Raw genomic sequence first — 17,911 nt, 5'->3', positions numbered from 1 at the left:
TCGTTTTGGAACTTATTTTTATAAACCAAACAGTTAAAACATTTACATTATGATAATTGGACTGAATCATACACGCATTTAAAGTATTCTCAGTTTTGCATAAATCAGAAAATATCATCACCTCAGAACTGCCAAGCGGCTGTCAAATATTTAAAGACTGCCATTTATCGTCTGCTGCAAGATATCTTCCTGTCGGAATTCGACACGCTACTACCAACTTTTGACAACCGCTGACAACATTTGAATGTATACACTAGGCGCGATTTCCTTTTCATTTATTTTAGAATAAAACATAAATTTTGATGATATAATCTTTGATATTGGCTATATTACGGTTTTGTTCATTAGAGTCCTGCACTGTACCGCGTTAACTGTTTGTTTAAAAAATGATTGATTTATAAATAAATACATTGTTGGTAGTGTCGTAAGTTTGAATTTAGACATATAGTGGTGTGAAACCTACTTATAATAAAAAAGCAATTTGTTCTTGTTGTTAATGTTGTTTGTCCACTGAACATAACTTGTTCATTTGAAGATAAATTATTTGGTCAACAGCGCTTTACTTTCACCAACGTCTTCTTAATACATGTGCCGGGTTAAAATATTCTTCCAGTGTTGACAAATCAAACAAGAGTTCGATAGAAGTTCATACTAATGTAGCAAATGTTTATTTTTTCAAATGTCTGATGAAACAGGTAAAATATCCAAAATGGCGTCTCCAAGGTTTTTAATTTATAATATTATCTATACATCGAAACCTCAATAATGGAATTTGTATACCGCTGCACATGCGCATCATTATCATGTCCTGCATATTCACTGTAAGAAACAAAACAAATATACAAATACATTTTAAAACAAAAGGAGTGGAAACAAACGCTTTTCATGGTGAAATCGCTGTTATAAAACGCTTTCATAATGTAACTTCCGGAAATCATAGTAATTCCTCTGCAAATGCAGGACGTTATACAAATCATATTATGTCTGGGTCTACATTTTGCTTCCCTTTTTATTCACGAAAATTATTTCCATTTTCTCGAAAAGATAACATGAAGTCTATGCATTTTATAGGTTATGTTCCATCCCAACTTCTGTCTCAATTGATGTACGTGCTCATACAGAGAAACGATGGCAAGTATTGTAGACACGCCATGAAAGGAAACATATTATTAGCGTCCACTGCAAAGAAAAAGAAACCAAAACATACGTATATTCCACCTATACAAAGCATTCTATGTACAAGACACCAGTCAATTGTTACCAAGGTCCCATCCTCTATCAGGGCCGGAGATTTTATTCTCCGCCTTACCCCTGTTTGGTCAATGTGGTGATTTTATTTTGGTGCAAAAATAACGGGAGATATTTCCAACTGGAAGTGTGGCGGAATTAAGTGCGAAGTTTACTCCTCCCCCACCCTCATTTTCAAAGCGAAGTCTTGATCGGGAATTTGAAAATCCACAAGATAACATTCCCCCTAGTTCCTTCCTCCTACCCTTCCCCTGCCCCGTTTCAACAAATGGCCAGGGTCACAGTTGAATGTTGCTAAACCGCTTCCACATTCTTAGTGCTACAACTTTTGGAACAACAGATTACCAAACTTATCTTATCCTTAAGCAAAGCAAAATGAGAGAAAAAATAGCTTATTAAGTGAAAGAAAATAAAGACGACAGCTTGAAGCAATGCATTCGTTAAATCAAGATATGGAACTAAAAATAACCTTTAAATAACCCTTAACCTGTTGAATATCTCAAATGGTCTTGTTCCGCTTCCATATTCACAGTGGGTAAGCAACTTTGGTCATGTGACCACAAAAGTCAACGTACACGGCCAAAATAGCTCGGTTATGGTTAGTTTTTTTAGTGATTATTTTATGTCTATCCGATTTAAATTATGCTACATAACCTACCGACCGCGGCATTTCCGATGCTTTCTAAAAATGTATTTAGTTTCGTCCAACGTTTTGTATTTTATGAGAGCATTCAAACAATATTTGCAAATTGTCGATGACCACGTACACACTATTATGTAAAAGTGTTGATGAAAACTTAATAAACGATATGCATGTCAGTTCTAAGTTAAATTTCAGGTCTTAAAATATATAAGAGAATGTTTTAAAGAAAAAAGAACTGGTTTCCTGCTGTCATTTTTTGTATTTATTTAAAAATTGACCAACTTACAGAAATATCAACGTACACATACTTTCTAGAAAGTGTCAACGTACACACTCCTAATTTAGTTTAATAGTGGTCTGAACATGAGACTGCAGCTTTGAAGTAGGTGGCCTTTTCCAACAAAAAGTTGGCTTTCAATTTAGATTGCACTCTCAATCTGTATATAATTACTTTTTTCAAAGGAAATAGTTTAGAGTGCATTAATTTCATCGCAAATAAGCTTAAACAACCTTTAACTTTTTATGTTATTTATTTGTACTTTTATTTTGTAGAAGACAAATTTCCAGTTACTCAAATGGCTTAATGATTAGCTGAAACAGACGTTTTATTATATTTTACACTGAATTAATATAGATCGTATTACAATATAGATCGAAATTATTAATAACGTTAACAGCCTGGAAAAGGGTCTCTTGCTCAACCAACTAGTGTCTTCCGTAGCAGCAAAAGGGTCCAAGGTTGACGATGACGCCGACTTACAATTTTATATTATCGGGTTTTCAGCAGTTGCGTCACTTGATCACTATGATTACATCACTAATGTTTTATTAACATTATATTTTCAAGAATATATCTACTTGCACTTGTTATGAAAAATATCTTATATACAATTCACCATTTTATATATAGGTTGGTTAAGGCAACAAATTATACCCTTTTGTTAAATGGTTAGTTACTAGTACCAAGTTTCTTGTAAAATGCTTTTACTGCTCAAGAAACCAGTTACTGGAAACTGGTTACTACAGTAGTAATAAATTTACCGGAAAATGGTTTCTAGTAATAAATTTTCCTATCTTATTTTGTGCGCAATGTAAGAGCTATAGATATGAATCAATGACATTGTTGAAATATTTAAAAAGTTATATCAAGTACCACAGTCATATTACCCACTAGTAATCATAGAAATGCCGCAATATATATTGAAATGATTGTTACAATGCAGACATTTTATCGACATTTTGCTCAAATAAAATGGTTTGCTTGAATTTAAAATTTTGATTGCAATGCAAATTATTAAAATGTATGGCACTTGAGCATTTTTGTTGAATACATATCAGACTTGTAAATTAGCAGACATGGTTGGCAAAATTTGCAGTGAAACAACAAGGGCAAAGAAAACTGTGAATGCAAAAATACATATCAAGCATGTATTAAATAACAATGGTGAATTGTGGCAATAGCATAGTGCAAGGAGATATATTATTGAAAATATAATGTTAATAGAACGTTCGTGATGTAATCATAGGGTTAAAGTGAAATAACTGCCGAAATACCGGTAATACCTATAAAATAGTCACTCGGCGTCATTGCCAACCATTGACAACTTTTGTTGCTACGGAAGGCACTAGTTTGGTTGAGCAAGAGACGCTTATCCTGGCTGTTTACGTTATTAAATGACTGTAAAATGATCTTAATTAATACAGTATACAATTGCTGTTTCAGCAAATCATTAAGCATTCTGAGTAACTGGATTTTATTCTTCTAAAAGAAAACCACAAAACAACAAATAAATAGCATTATAAAAAAATTAAAGGTTGTTTAAGCTTATCTGTGATGATATGAATGTACTTGCAACTTTTCTCCTTTGTATAAACCTGTACTTATAAACAGTTTGAGAGGGCAATCTAAATCGAATGTCAACTAGCTTTTTGTTAGAAAAAGACACCTACTCCGAAGTTGCAGCCTCATGTTCATACCACTATCAAACTAAATGGTGTTTACGTGACATTTTCTAGACAGTATGTGTACGTTGATATTTCTGTAAGTTGGTCAATTTTTAAATAAATACAAAAAATGACAGCAGGAAACCAGTTCTTTTTTCTTTAAAACATTCTCTTATATATTTTAAGACCTGAAATTTAACTTAGAACTGACATGCGTATCGTTTATTTAGTTTTCATCAACACTTTTACATAATAGTGTGTACGTGGTCATCGACAATTTGCAAATATTGTTTGAATGCTCTCATAAAATACAAAACGTTGGACGAAACTAAATACATTTTTAGAAAGCATCGGAAATGCCGCGGTCGGTAGGTTATGTAGCATAATTTAAATCGGCTAGACAGAAAAATAATTACTAATAAACTTACCTCAGCCGAGCTATTTTGGCCGTGTACGTTGACTTTTGTGGTCACATGACCAAAGTCGCTTACCTACTGTGATATTAGAACAGTTAAATAATAATTTTAGGATGTTAAGATGAACATTATAAATGAGCTAGCAAAATCTCTTTTGATCTCAGCAGGGTAAAGGTTTCCAAATATATCTATGGTTGCTGATTTGTGCCATGACGTCATTTCGCTCCACGGGACGCCAGGTGAAAACACGAAAATACGACAAAGTGGTGACTGTCGTATTATCGTCTGGCGCGCTGCAAAGCGAAAGTACGACAAAATCTTGATTTTCTTGTATTTTCGTGTTGTCGACGTACACCCCGTAAAGCGAAAATACGTCATGGTACAGATCAGCCATCATATAAATCTAAAAATTGCAAAAAAAAAATGTCTTTCTAAAATTATCTTTAGTAGTTGTAGCACTTTGTTAAAATTTTAAAATGCATTTATGGAAATACATCAATTCGCTTCAAAACATTGGTAGTTTGGAAGAAGATTGTAAATGTGTCGGAACTTAAACGTTATCAAGTCTCGAGAATTTATCAATTAATCATAATTGTGTAATTTTGAAATGTTAAACAAGTGTCTCGTGAAAATCGTGCAAAATTAAAGACCTATGACGTCATTCAAAAATATCAGTGACAGGTGCTCCATCCGGGTGCTTTCCTGTCGACCTCTTTGATTTTATCTGTTCACGTGCATTAATTCTAGAATATGTTCTGGATCTCCTATTTTGTTAACTGATAAATTCTCGAAATGTATTTCTAAGTAAGCAGCTCTAGTGGAAGACCTTTTCCCATCATTTTTTAAAACACCTTTTCCATCACTTTTTTCTTCCATACACACTTTTTCCACATTTTCTGGTAATTACCATTTCCACATTTCTAACAACACTCAAAGCGCATTAAAGGCGTATACCACATACTTCAGTTACAAATAAACACAGAGACAGGAAATGAAATTAAAATGAAGTTAAAATTAAATAAAATTAAAATGTAATAAAAATAAAAATGAAATTAAAGTTTGCTTGATATCAGTCTCTTTCAATACGCGTAAAAGTCGAAAATTGCTGTTCTTACAGACCACATGAATTAGCCGTCTGATTATCACTGTTAATCGTTAAAGGGTAAAAATCTTATAAAATAATTATTTAATTTATCAACAGCAAAATTAAATTGCTGACATGATATACTGCCGATTCCCGAAAACATTGTACAAATGAATATTATATGTAAACAGAATAAAATGTTCCGAAACAAAAAATAATAATAATAATAATAATGAAATAAATGCTGCTATTTAAAGTATGTTTAAAAGAGACTAAGGGACTCCATAGAGGTCCAAAAGCCTTAAACGCAAATAAATTTAAGATAGATCAGCTGGGGCACGGAAAAAAACACAGAAAAATATTTAAACGAAAAATTAAGAATTGGACTCAGAAATATATTGAAAGTCATATTTTTGTGCTATTCTAAGCCCTTCAATATTGTGTCATATTTCAAATCAGAATAATCATTTTGGAAAAACAGAATAAGGGAATGATGTGAAATTTTGCAACAAACTTATCAGTCAAGACCTACATCAAATGGAATATTAATCTTGAAAGATATTTCCATTAAAAAAAACTCAGTTGACCCCCTTTAAGTCAATATAGGTCTACATGTACTAAAATATTTTTTTCATTCTTTTTTTTTTAAAAAAAAATCAATCAATATTTTTTGCAGCAGATATATAGCTTTATACACTTTAAAGCAGTTGACTGTGCAAGAAAAAAAGTTATCAACCTCGCCTAAGGTTTCTATTATAGGTAGTTCTAAACTAGCCTACGACATAGCATAGCTGTTATAATTTACGCCCGTGTACAATTATACTGTAATTTACGAGAAATTCTATTCCCTATTGTTATATCTTAATATCTATGATAAAACCCCTTTTTATCAGAATCGTATTACATGTATTACCGAAACTGTATTACTGATTAAAATAACTTCGTTCAAAGAAAAGAAATGAAACCCTAAATAAATATCTATTTTCTAAACTTTTAACTCAGACAAAAACAATTAAGAAAATGATGATAAAAAATATAGGTTTATATCTATTACTTCTTAGTATTACAGTAAAAACAAATTAGGAAAAAAACTTCAGCGCATTCACCATTGCATTCACGTGACGTAAACAAAGAAAAAGAAAAAACAACAACAAAAAACAAAACAAAAATGCGAAAATAATGGAGGAAAAGCATTATTTTTAACTTGAGATGCTTTAATTCATTAGTGTCGTAAAGCCCGAATATCCCAATTATAACACTTTGATACTTACTTCCGAAGAGCATTGCACCACCCATTCCACCCATGCTCCCCAATCCACCCATGCCGCCCATTCCTGCGCCCATTCCACCACTTGAGCCAGATCCACCTCCCATCAATGCAGCAAGACCACCACCGGCACCCCCACTCATCATAGCTCCACGCCCACGCCCATACATGCTCATCATGTTCATCATGTCATTGGTATTTCCTCTACCTGATGACCCACGGTTACTTTGCCCGGGTGCTGATGCGGACGCACCCTGACCGTTCACTACCATAAACAAACTCGCCAAACAAGCTACTACAATTAGAACATTCATCTTTAATCAATATCCTTCACGTTTGTTTTGTTTAAGAAGATTTTAAATTTTAAACTGATTATATCGTTTTCAAATTAAAACAAGGTGGTACTGCAATGCCTTTTTTACACACAATTCGGTAAGTACGAGTCCCTTTTCTTCCTAGATCTAGTAATCTTTATTACACTGTCTTCTGTAAGAGCTACAAAATTACAGTGTTAAAGCTTCAACGGAGAAAAAGTGACTAGTGCCCATGATGATGAAGAATGTAAATTTTGACTGTCAGTCTGTGGTCATGCTTCGAAAACCGCCGTAAAATGTCGTAAGAAATTTAAATTAGTTAAAGTCAGAACACAGAACCTATTCTTTCGTTACTTAAGTAATTACAATTAAGCGCGATGATATATTGTTAATTGTATGATAAAATCACGCTTGATTCACATTTTAGAATAAATAAGTACAGTTTTATTGTCTAAATACTAATTAAATGTTGGATTTGAAAAGAAGAACTTTTATGAACATTGAATTATTTGAACTTGCTACACACACATTAGCTAAATTTGACAAATGAGTGTGTGAGACGGACACTTATTACCATTTATTATTCTGACATCACAAATTGAAGAAGTGGAAGTCTGTTCTAAATCGCATGCATGTATATATGTAATTGTTTTAATTTACCGCATTTAGATATTTAAGATGCATTTGTGTATCTGAACATTGTAAACGTAACAGTTGTTTCTTCAAGGCTTTCTGCTTTTATGTTTTTGTCCGCTACACTCCGTTTCTATTTCCGGTATCTATTTGCGCAATCTCAAACGTATCGGCTTCGATTCCAAGTTTAAAAGACACATGAACGATAATCCTGTACGTAAATTTTGGCACTACAATCAAGGTACGGAAATAGCAAATATTCCACAAGAAACTCTGCAACACATGTCATTTCATAGCCAGTGTCGTTTTTATTTTTAATTTGACATATATTAGTTAATCACTTCAGACTACAGAGTGTTTTAAAAATATAGGACTGTTTTGTCTTTCTTTTTCTATATCATGAAGTATATTTCAGTCACAATTCACGTTTTAACAAGTGTATATACAGCCTTCAGTTTTCAACTTCCGGTCTAATAACATTTTCCATAGTATCAATCGATCAACCACATTTAAATTCAAAACATCTTTTACTTTATATTTCTAGTTCATAAACACCAAAGTTAATAAGACGTGCAACCTTATTAGAATTAGATGTGTTTTGAGACCAACTATACGACAGAACAAAAAATAACAAAGCCTCGTTTTGAAAGTTATTTTTATAAACCAAACAGTTAAAACATTTACATTATGATAATTGGACTGAATCATACACGCATTTAAAGTATTCTCAGTTTTGTATAAATCAGAAAATATCATCACCTCAGAATTGCCAAGCGGCTGTCAAATATTTAAAGAGTGCCATTTATCGTCTGCTGCAAGATATCTTCCTGTCGGAATTCGTCACGCTACTACCAACTTTGACAACCGCTGACAACATTTGATGTATACACTAGGCGAGATTTCCTTTTCATTTATTTTAGAATAAAACATAAATTTTGTGAGAAAAATATCAAAAATGTATATATAATATAATCTTTGATATTGGCTATATTACGGTTTTGTTCATTAGAGTCCTTCATTGTGCCGCGTAAACTTTTTGTTGAAAAAATGATTGATTTATAAACAAATGCATTGTTGGTAGTGTCGCAAGTTTAAATTTAGACATATAGTGGTGTTAAACGTACTTAAGCAATTTGTTCTTGTTGTTAATGTTGTTTGTCCACTGAACATAACTTGTTCATCTGAAGATAAATTACTTTGTCAACAGCGCTTTACTTTCACCAATGTCTCCTTGTGCCGGGTTAAAATATTCTTCCAGTGTTGACAAATCAAACAAGATTTCGATAGAAGTTCATACTTATGTAGCAAATGTTTATTTTTTCAAATGTCTGATGAAGCAGGTAAAATATCCCAAATGGCGACTCCAAGGTTGTTAATTCAAAATATTATTTATACATGAAAAAACCAGTAATGGCATTCCAAGACCACGGCACATGCGCATCCTAAACATGTCCTGCATATTAACTGTAATAAACAAAACAAATACAAATACATTTTAAAACAAAAGTGTGGGAACAAACGCTTTAAATGATGTAATCGCTGTTATTAAACGCTTTCATAATGTAACTTCCGGAAATCATAGTACACAAAACGCATACCATCTTATTATAAATTCCACTGCAAATGCAGGACGTTATACAAATCATATTATGTCTGGGTCTACATTTTGCTTCCCTTTTTATTCACGAAAATTATTTCCATTTTCTCGAAAAGATAACATGAAGTCTATGCATTTTATACATTATGTCCATCCCAACTTCTGTCAATCGTTTTGTTTTGCTATCAATTGATGTACGTGCTCATACAGAGAAACGATGGCAAGTATTGTAGACACGCCATGAATGGGAACATATTATTAGCGTCCACTGCAAAGAAAAAGAAACCAAAACATACGTATATTCCACCTATACAAAGCATTATATGTGTACAAGACACCAGTCAATTGTTACCAAGGCCCCATCCTCTATCAGTGCGGGAGACAACCCATTTTTTTATTATCCGCCTTACCTTTGTTGGGTCAATGCGGTGATTTTATTTTGGTGCCAAAATAGCGGGGACTATTTCCAAATGGCAGTGTGGCGAAATTAAGTGCGAAATTTACCCCTCCCGCCACCCCCATTCTCAAAGCGAAGTCTTGATTGGGAATTTGAAAATCCACAAGATAACATTTCCCCCTAGTCACTCCCGCCTACCCTTCCCCAAACAAATTGTTTCAACAAATGACCAGGGTCACAATTGACTGGTGCTAAACCGCTACCACATTCTTAGTGCTACAACTTTTGGAACAACATATTAGCAAACTTATCTGTTCCTGAAGCAAAGCAAAATGGGAGACAAATAGCTAATTAAGTGAAAGAAAATAAAGACGACAGCTTGAAGCAATGCATTCGTTTAAATCAAGATATGGAACTATAAATAACATTTAACCCTTTACCTGCTGAATTTTTTTAAATGGTCTTGCCCAGCTTCCATTTTAGAACAGTTCATTAAAAATTTTGGGTTGTTAAGATGAACATTAAAAGTGCTAAAAATCACTTTTGATCTCAGTAGGGTAATGGTTAACAAGTTTTTCCAAAAATCTAGGGTGGCTTATTTGTGCCATGTCCTTTTTTTGGCTCCGCAGGAGCCAGGCGAAAACACGAAAATATGGCAATCGTACCTTTGCTCAACGTGTCGTCAGGCGAAGACACGACACAGTGTAACATTGCCTTATTCTCATGTTTTCGCCTAGGTCTCCACGGGGCGAAAATACGATAAAGTATTGACTTTGTCGTATTATCTTAATTAGGAATTGCGTCCCACGGAGCACGATAAAATGTTTGTTTCGTTCTGCGCCTCGTGGAGAGAAAATACGAATGGCACAAATCAGCCACCATAAAAATCACAAAATTGCAAAAGAAACAACTTTTTTTCTCTCTAAAAATATCTTTAGTAGTTGAAGCACTGTGTTAAAATTCTGAATTCTGAAATGCATTTAGGCAAACACATCAATTTGTTTCAAAACATTGGTAGTTTGGAGGAAGCTTGTAAAAGTGTCAGAACTTTAATATTAAAAATTCTCAAGAATTCATTTATTCATTACAGTTGTGTAGTTCTGAAATTTTAAACAAGCGTGCAAAATTTTAGACTCATGCATACGTCATTCAAAATATCAGTAACAGGTGCTCCATCCAGGTGCTTCTCCGACGACCTCTTTAATTTTATCTATTCATGTGCATTAATAATTCTTTTCTAAACTAAGAATTGAGAATATGTTCTGGATCTCCTATTTTGTTCATTGATAAATCCTCGAATTTTATTTCTATGTAAGCGTTTCTAGTGGAAAACCTTTTTTCCACATTTTTTTAAAACACCTTTTCCCATCACTTTTTTCCATACACCTTTTACACATTTTCTGGAACTACCATTTCCACACTCTAAGCGCATGAAAGGCGTATAACTCAGAAATAAAAAAAAACCACGTGAACTTTTTGTTCAAATTTGTTCAAGATTTCTGATAAGCTTACGAAAACAATAGATGAGACAATGGCGTAAAAAAGAAACATTTGTTAATTCACAACCACAATATTTCTTATAAAAACGCACTGTATTATCCTACGACATAGCATAGCTGTGTAAGGCCACATGTGTCACAAATCACATTCGTCACAATTGTGAAGAATGAGATCACATTCGTCACAAATTTTGTGATGCATGTGATCCAATGTTTTAGACAATCACATTCGTCACGAGTTTAAAATCACAAATGTCACAAATTTGAGATAAATATTGTTTTCTTCAATGCTTTTCACTGAGTCACAAACGTCACAAATTTTTAGGACTGAAATCAATTATTGGAACTAAAACTACAGACATTTTTATCCCCTCCCCCGCTGATGAAATCGGGAGTGATGGGACTGTTTTAGCGTGTTCGTCCGCCTGTCAGTCCAGATTTAGTTTCCGCACTATCCGGCCATTGATTAGTTATTATACACTGTATATGGAATCATTTCGTTTCCACGCTATTTTTCAGCAACTTCTGGATGGATATTCGATGCTGCAACTTTGTAGGAACCTTCATTCACAAACAGTTGCACATATAACCAGCATATCTCCATTTCTTTTTAAAAACAGACTTATTGCCCCTTGTTGTTGTTGTTATTTATAAAACACTGTATATAGAACTATTGCTTTTCTGCGCTCTAGGAATTTCAACGAAATTTAGTTTAATATAAAGAGGAGATGCGCATCTCGAAAAATCTCGACGGGACACTAAAGGATTTGGTCCGACTTGAGGGTACGGTCGCTTATATGGGCTTTCCGGCGGCGACTTTAGATAAAACACATAAACAAACAAACAAGATGTGCATATCATCATCATCATCATCATCATCATCATCATCAGTATTTCCCGTTGGCCGTTTAATACAGAGTTATGATCCATAATTTATTATCATTTATTGTTCATAGAAAAGCATTAATTCAACCCTATTCTTCAACAAATCTGCTGAATAATTTAAACAAAACTATGTGGGTACATCTAATACCAAGCGGAGATGTGTATATTGACGGCACTTACCCGAAGTTAAGACCCCTGGTTGCTTAATATTCAGTCAGATAACTTAAGTATTTCATGTCTTCAAATGTTAAATATATCTAATTTTAATTGTGTGGGAACCTTCAATACAAAAAGGGCATGTGCATTATCGCCGTGACCTTGAGTGATATGGGCCCTGATAATTTTATGCTTTAACCGACTATTTCCCCGGAGTCTTTTATTCGAAATGTATCCTGCAATTGTTTAATTTTCAAATCAGTATATGATGCTGTCGGCGGTAAACATTAATTCAGCGAATTTGCTTGCAAGATATTTGAATGACCTCGTGTAATTATAGCTTCGCAAGACCAATCATATTCTACAAGAAATGTTAAGTTTTCTTTAAGTTTATTTATTCAACTTTCCTTCATGATTCTCATTTAACCCTTTCCTTTATAGATATTACTGGTAAAATAACTATATGAACCGCGCCATATTGAACCCTAGATGAGCCGTCAGTACTAAAGAACTCTGATATAATATAGGAATAACGCATGTTTCTTTTTTTCGTGTTAAAATATCTGTAGAAACCCAAGGGATTAGTTGGTACCCGACCCAACGTATCCCGAGGGTTTCAGCAGTTGTTATGACACGGAACAATCATTCGTTAACGCTATTCTAGCATAAAGCATGCATAAATCTAACACAATCCATACACAATCAAGCAACATCACTGATTTTTCCTCGGATTGCACGGGAACGTCAGCGTTGTATGTGACCGTGACGTCATTTCCGTTTTAGTTAAGCAGCGTCCGGCCACAATGTATTGACGCTGTGCACGGAAAACGTATATCAAAAAGGTGTTTTAAACAGCGCATGAGCGCTAGAATCTCCTTGTTAAAAGACCTTTTTGGTCCTGTTAAAACACCCCGAAATCATGGTTATAACGGCAGTTTTATGCTAGAATATAAAGTAATGAATAACAACATGGATTCCAAGAAGACTAAAAGCAAACTCACATTGCACAATACTAGCCGCAATTATAATACTGCTAATAAAGTTCACGAATTTTCATTGGTTTAGAGGCGGGATATATTTATAGGTTATTACAGAGGTCTGATGTGCCTTTATTCGATTTTGGCCCACTAAAAGAGCCCGAGGGCTAATACCGATCTTGTAGACCCATATCGCATTAAGGCACACCAGACCTGTTCTATAACCTTTTTATTGCATGTGCTCATTTATGTTTTGGTTTTCATTATAGAATTAAAAAAAATCGTTTTGAAAACATTGTTCAGCGACAATGTATAATTTATTTTAAAAAGCGAGGGACTTTTGACGTCGTCTAATGACGTTGACGTCATTTCCTCACAAACATTTGTTTTTAATATATTTTGGGCGTTATTTAACTGTTTGGAGATTGTTTTTTCAAGTGTTTCTTCAATTTTGCTTTTTTATCAAGATATATTTCAGTTAAACGTATTTTTTTCTTATAAAATTGTCAATCTTTCCGCGTTTTTTTAGCAACCCGAAGTGGGAATCGATATCGGCCCAACCGGAAGTCGGACCGATATCGATATTTGGCGCATCACGTCACCTGACCACAGTCAAATTACATGGACAAAACTCATATACGTTTAAATTCACATTTTTTTTCTATTTATAGTGTTTGCCGTTGCGTATTTATAGGTTATTACACAGGTCTAGTGTGTCTGAATGCAATATTGGCCAAGAAGAGGTATTGGCCCGAGGGCTTTAGCGGTCTCGTAGGCCAATATAGAGGATATTACATGAGTGTCTTTTCATATTGAATTTATTAAACGAGTTGGATAAAATAATAAAATGCTCGGCAGAGCCTCGCAATTTATTATTTTATCAAACTCGTTTAATAAATTCAATATGAAAAGACACTCATGTAATATCCTATATTTATTTGATGCTAACTAATGAAATACTGTTCTATCAATGAAATATATTCATATTATATCAGTCACAGTGTGGTGATATAGATTTGGGTGATATAAGCCACGCCCACTCTGCGTACGTATTTATAAGTCTGGATTCCCTAAACATGCATTAAAAATAACTGTTTAATTTCATTCTAAATGACATATTTCTCGATTCAAATGTCCGTAATTTTGTAAGATTGTTGACAATGAGACCGCAAAAAGAAATATAAATAAATAAGGATTATTTTGCTTGCAGCGTTAACGTTTGCCGTCATATTGTTTACGCGCGCGCGTAGTCTCCGCGCTTCAGTAATAAACGGTCTAAAAGCACTTTTCAAAAGGCACATAAAATAAAAAGAAAATGTGTTTGCTTTTCGTGAATATGAACTATATCTCACATCGAAGTGAGAAAATGTTCATATTTTCACTCGCGCTACGCGCTCGTGATACATATTTCATTTTTTTTCTCACTTCTCAGTGAAATATATTTCATATTCACTCAAAACAAAACAAATATCCTCTATAAAATTCACTAAACACCGTCGTTTGAAACTATCTAATCATAAAAGGCGAAAAAAGCTAAGACGCGTCGAAACGATAAAGCGGCCCCGCCACAAAGACACGATCTGTTTAAACGAATTAACTATATTATTATTACTAGTGGAATAGATATGGAAAGTTCCATAGAGCGTCTGCAAGCAATTGGCACAGACTTGCAAAATCGTCTCAGGAAAGAAGGTTCCTAGATGTCAAAATGTCATACTCTTTAATTGAACCAAGATTCCTGAAAGTCTGCGGAAGTCAAAAGTCTGTCAGACCAAAAAAGGTTCATTGATGTCAAAAGGTCCTAATCTCTAATTAGATATCCTGAAAGTCAACGGGGGTCTCAGCTACTTCCCAAACAATCATATATGGTCTCATTGGTGTAAATATGGTCATAATTTGTACTGAAACTAAGATTAAGTCTGTGAGATTCCTTTAGACTGTCGCTGTATGGTGGGAAGAAATTTGAGGGTTCACAGAGGTAAAAGATCACTTCCAGTTGAAGTCTGATACTATGCCGTGCATTGTCACCAAAATTTTTTGAAGGTTTCGAGAACGTAAGACGACTTGATAGCAATACCATTACGACAATGCGACAGTTCTATGAAGACAATACAATGCCGACGATACGATATTGCAACAAAGTTAGTACGATGGCGATAATGCAATGGTGGTGAAAAGATATTGGTATCGTGATGTCGACATCACAATATCGATTTATTGCATTGTCGCCCTTGTACTATCGCACTGATATAACCACGATTGTCCTTATGATATTCCGTGTATCACATATTGAAAAATAAACTTGTGACATTTGTGATTCGCCTGTTTAAAAATTCTCAATTTTGCTTGTGACGTTTGTGATTGGCATTTTTACCCGATTTTGGTCAATCACATTCGTCACAAAAGTCATTTGTGACGAATGTGATCACATTCGTCACAAATTCATAAAAACTTGTGACGAATGTGATTTGTGACCCATGTGGCCTAACATAGCTGGTATAATTTACGCCTGAGTAATTTACACATAATCTATTTAAGGTCATGCCGCCAGATAAATTCTACTCCCTATTGTTGCTATATTAATATCTAGATAAAACATCTTTTGTCAGAATCGTATTATTTACAGAAACTGTATTAATGATTAAAATATCTTCGTTCAGAGAAAAAAATAAAACCCTAAATATATCTAGTTTTTAACTCTTAACTCAGCGGAAAATTTAAGAAAATGATGATAAAAAATTGGTTTTATCTATTACTTCTTGGTATTATCAACAGTAAAACAAATTAGCAAAACACTTCAGCGCATTCACCATCGTTATGATAATAAACGTGACGTAAAAAAAAAAATAAATAAATAAAAAAAAACAAATCATAATTCGAAAATAATGGAGGAAAATACGTTATTTTTAACTTGAGATGCTTTAATTCATCAGTGTCGTAAAACCCGAATATCCCAATAAAAACACTTTGATACTTACTTCCACCGAAGAGCATTGCACCACCCATTCCACCCATGCTTCCCAATCCACCCATGCCTCCCAATCCTGCACCCATTCCACCACTTGAGCCAGATCCACCTCCCATCAATGCAGCAAGACCACCCCCGGCACCTCCACTCATCATAGCTCCACGCCCACGCCCGTACATGCTCATCATGTTCATCATGTCATTGCTATTTCCTCCCCCACGGTTACTTTGCCCGGGTGCTGATGCAGACGCACCCTGACCGTTCACTACCATAAACAAACTCGCCAAACAAGCTACTACAATAATAACATTCATCTTTAATCAATATCCTTCACGTTTGTTCTGTTTAAGAAGATTTTAAATTTGAAACTGATTATCGCTTTCTAATTAAAACTAGCTGGTACTTCAATGCGTTTTTTTTTACACACAATTCGGTGACTACGAGTCCCTTTTCTTCCTAGATCTACTAATTTTTATTACACTGTCTTCTGTAAGAGCTACAAAATTACAGTGTTAAAGCTTCAACGGAGAAAAAGTGACTAGTGCCCATGATGATGAAGAGTGTAAATTTTGACTGTCAGTCTGTGGTCATGCTTCGAAAACTACCGTAAAATGTCGTAAGAAATTTAAATTAGTTAGTCAAAAGACAGAACCTAATCTTTCGTTACTTAAGTTATAGAGTAATTACAATTAAACGCGATAATATATTATTAATTGTATGATAAAATCACGCTTGATTCACATTTTAGAATATAGAAGTACAGTTTTATTGTCTAAATACTAATTAGTTTATTACTTTGACATCACAAATTAAAGTTGTGGAAGTCTAAATCGCGTGCATGTATATATGTACTTGTTTTAATTTACCGCATTTAGATATTAAAGATGCATTTTGTGTATCTGAATATTGTGACCGTAATAGTTGTTTCTTCATGGATTTCCGCTTTTTTGTTTTTGTCCAAAACAGCCCGTTTCTATTTCCGGTATCTATTTGCGCAATCTCAAGGTAGCACTCCATACTCAATTTCAAGTTTCTGTAAACTACACAACCTGGAAAAAGAAAACACATTTTGTTAAGAACATATATATGTCATAACATTGCAAATCTATAACTCCAAAGCAAATAAGATGTGCAATAATATTAGAATTAGATGATGATGAAAAATAATAATCTAGTAATACAAGTCATCCTGACAAAACATATGCAGAAAAAAACTTTTGTAAGCAGAGTGGTGATACCCGTTAAAATCAGTGCCTTCAGTGCTTTGATTTAAGATTTTTTGGGGATTTTTTTGTGATTTACATAATACTGTTACACATGTTTGTTCATCGTAGCTTTCTTAAGTAAAACAGAATGTATGATAAGTTTAAATCCTGATTGAATATTTTGAACGGGATATCTTTTAGTGAAATTTAAGATAACCGAATATTCAGAGGCTCGCACAGTTTTGAAACCGGGTATCTTCTTTCCGCTGTCAAATACAGACGCCAGACATGTCACCAGTCAAGCTCATAAAGGGTTATTTTTAAGCACGAAGTGATAATTTACCTCCATTCAATTACTACGAAACCAAAGATATAAATTTTGAGCCAAATGTAGATCACTGTACGGCGGCCAATGAGAATAACCTAGGACAATATGAATTGGAGGAAGCAAGGGTTGTTGGTGCCAAGTTAAGGACTTACATGCCTTTCGAGCCGTTACTGTCTGTGCTTTGGGCTCACGCATCATAGCAGACTTTTTTTGTCTTACACTACTTTGTAATTGATACGAATGTGGGTATATTGTTAATATAAATTTAATATGGAATTGCTTGGAATAAATTGTCTCTGTTTCTATACGGCCTCCTATACAATTAACAAGCTTTATTAAGGCAATCAGAA

At 34.0% G+C, this 17,911-nt stretch overlaps 1 protein-coding gene across 5 annotated transcripts; it reads right to left on the bottom strand.

The window, feature by feature from the left end:
* Nucleotides 1–16,425, bottom strand: LOC132759268 (uncharacterized). Of its 5 annotated transcripts, none has more exons than XR_009629689.1 (3): nucleotides 16,039–16,425; nucleotides 6,607–9,414; nucleotides 1–819 (listed from the first exon to the last, which is right to left on the bottom strand). XR_009629689.1 is itself a non-coding variant. In XM_060751024.1 (2 exons), the coding sequence occupies exons 1-2, from the start codon at nucleotides 16,340–16,342 to the stop codon at nucleotides 728–730; spliced, it is 396 nt and encodes a 131-aa protein (XP_060607007.1). In that variant the 5' UTR covers nucleotides 16,343–16,425; the 3' UTR covers nucleotides 1–727. The 5 variants fall into 5 exon arrangements, 3 of the variants coding, with proteins under 3 accessions (XP_060607007.1, XP_060606995.1, XP_060607015.1); XR_009629686.1 differs by having other exon boundaries at nucleotides 6,607–9,013; XM_060751024.1 differs by lacking the exon at nucleotides 6,607–9,414.
* Between the last annotated feature and the right edge of the window lie 1,486 nt (nucleotides 16,426–17,911).

This window comes from Ruditapes philippinarum, unplaced genomic scaffold, assembly GCF_026571515.1.
Source record: "Ruditapes philippinarum isolate M1 unplaced genomic scaffold, ASM2657151v2 ctg995_1_1_1_1, whole genome shotgun sequence".
Classification (NCBI taxonomy): Eukaryota; Metazoa; Mollusca; class Bivalvia; order Venerida; family Veneridae; genus Ruditapes; species Ruditapes philippinarum.
Note: the sequence above shows the minus strand (reverse complement) of the source record. Positions and strands in the feature narration are given on the sequence as shown.

Coding starts and splice junctions, on each gene's coding strand:
- LOC132759268 (XM_060751012.1), bottom strand. CDS start 6,916: ATGAATGTTCTAATTGTAGTAGCTTGTTTGGCGAGTTTGTTTATGGTA. Junction 820..6,606: donor TGGTGCAATGCTCTTCGGAA/GTAAGTATCAAA, acceptor TGTTTCTTACAG/TGAATATGCAGGACATGATA.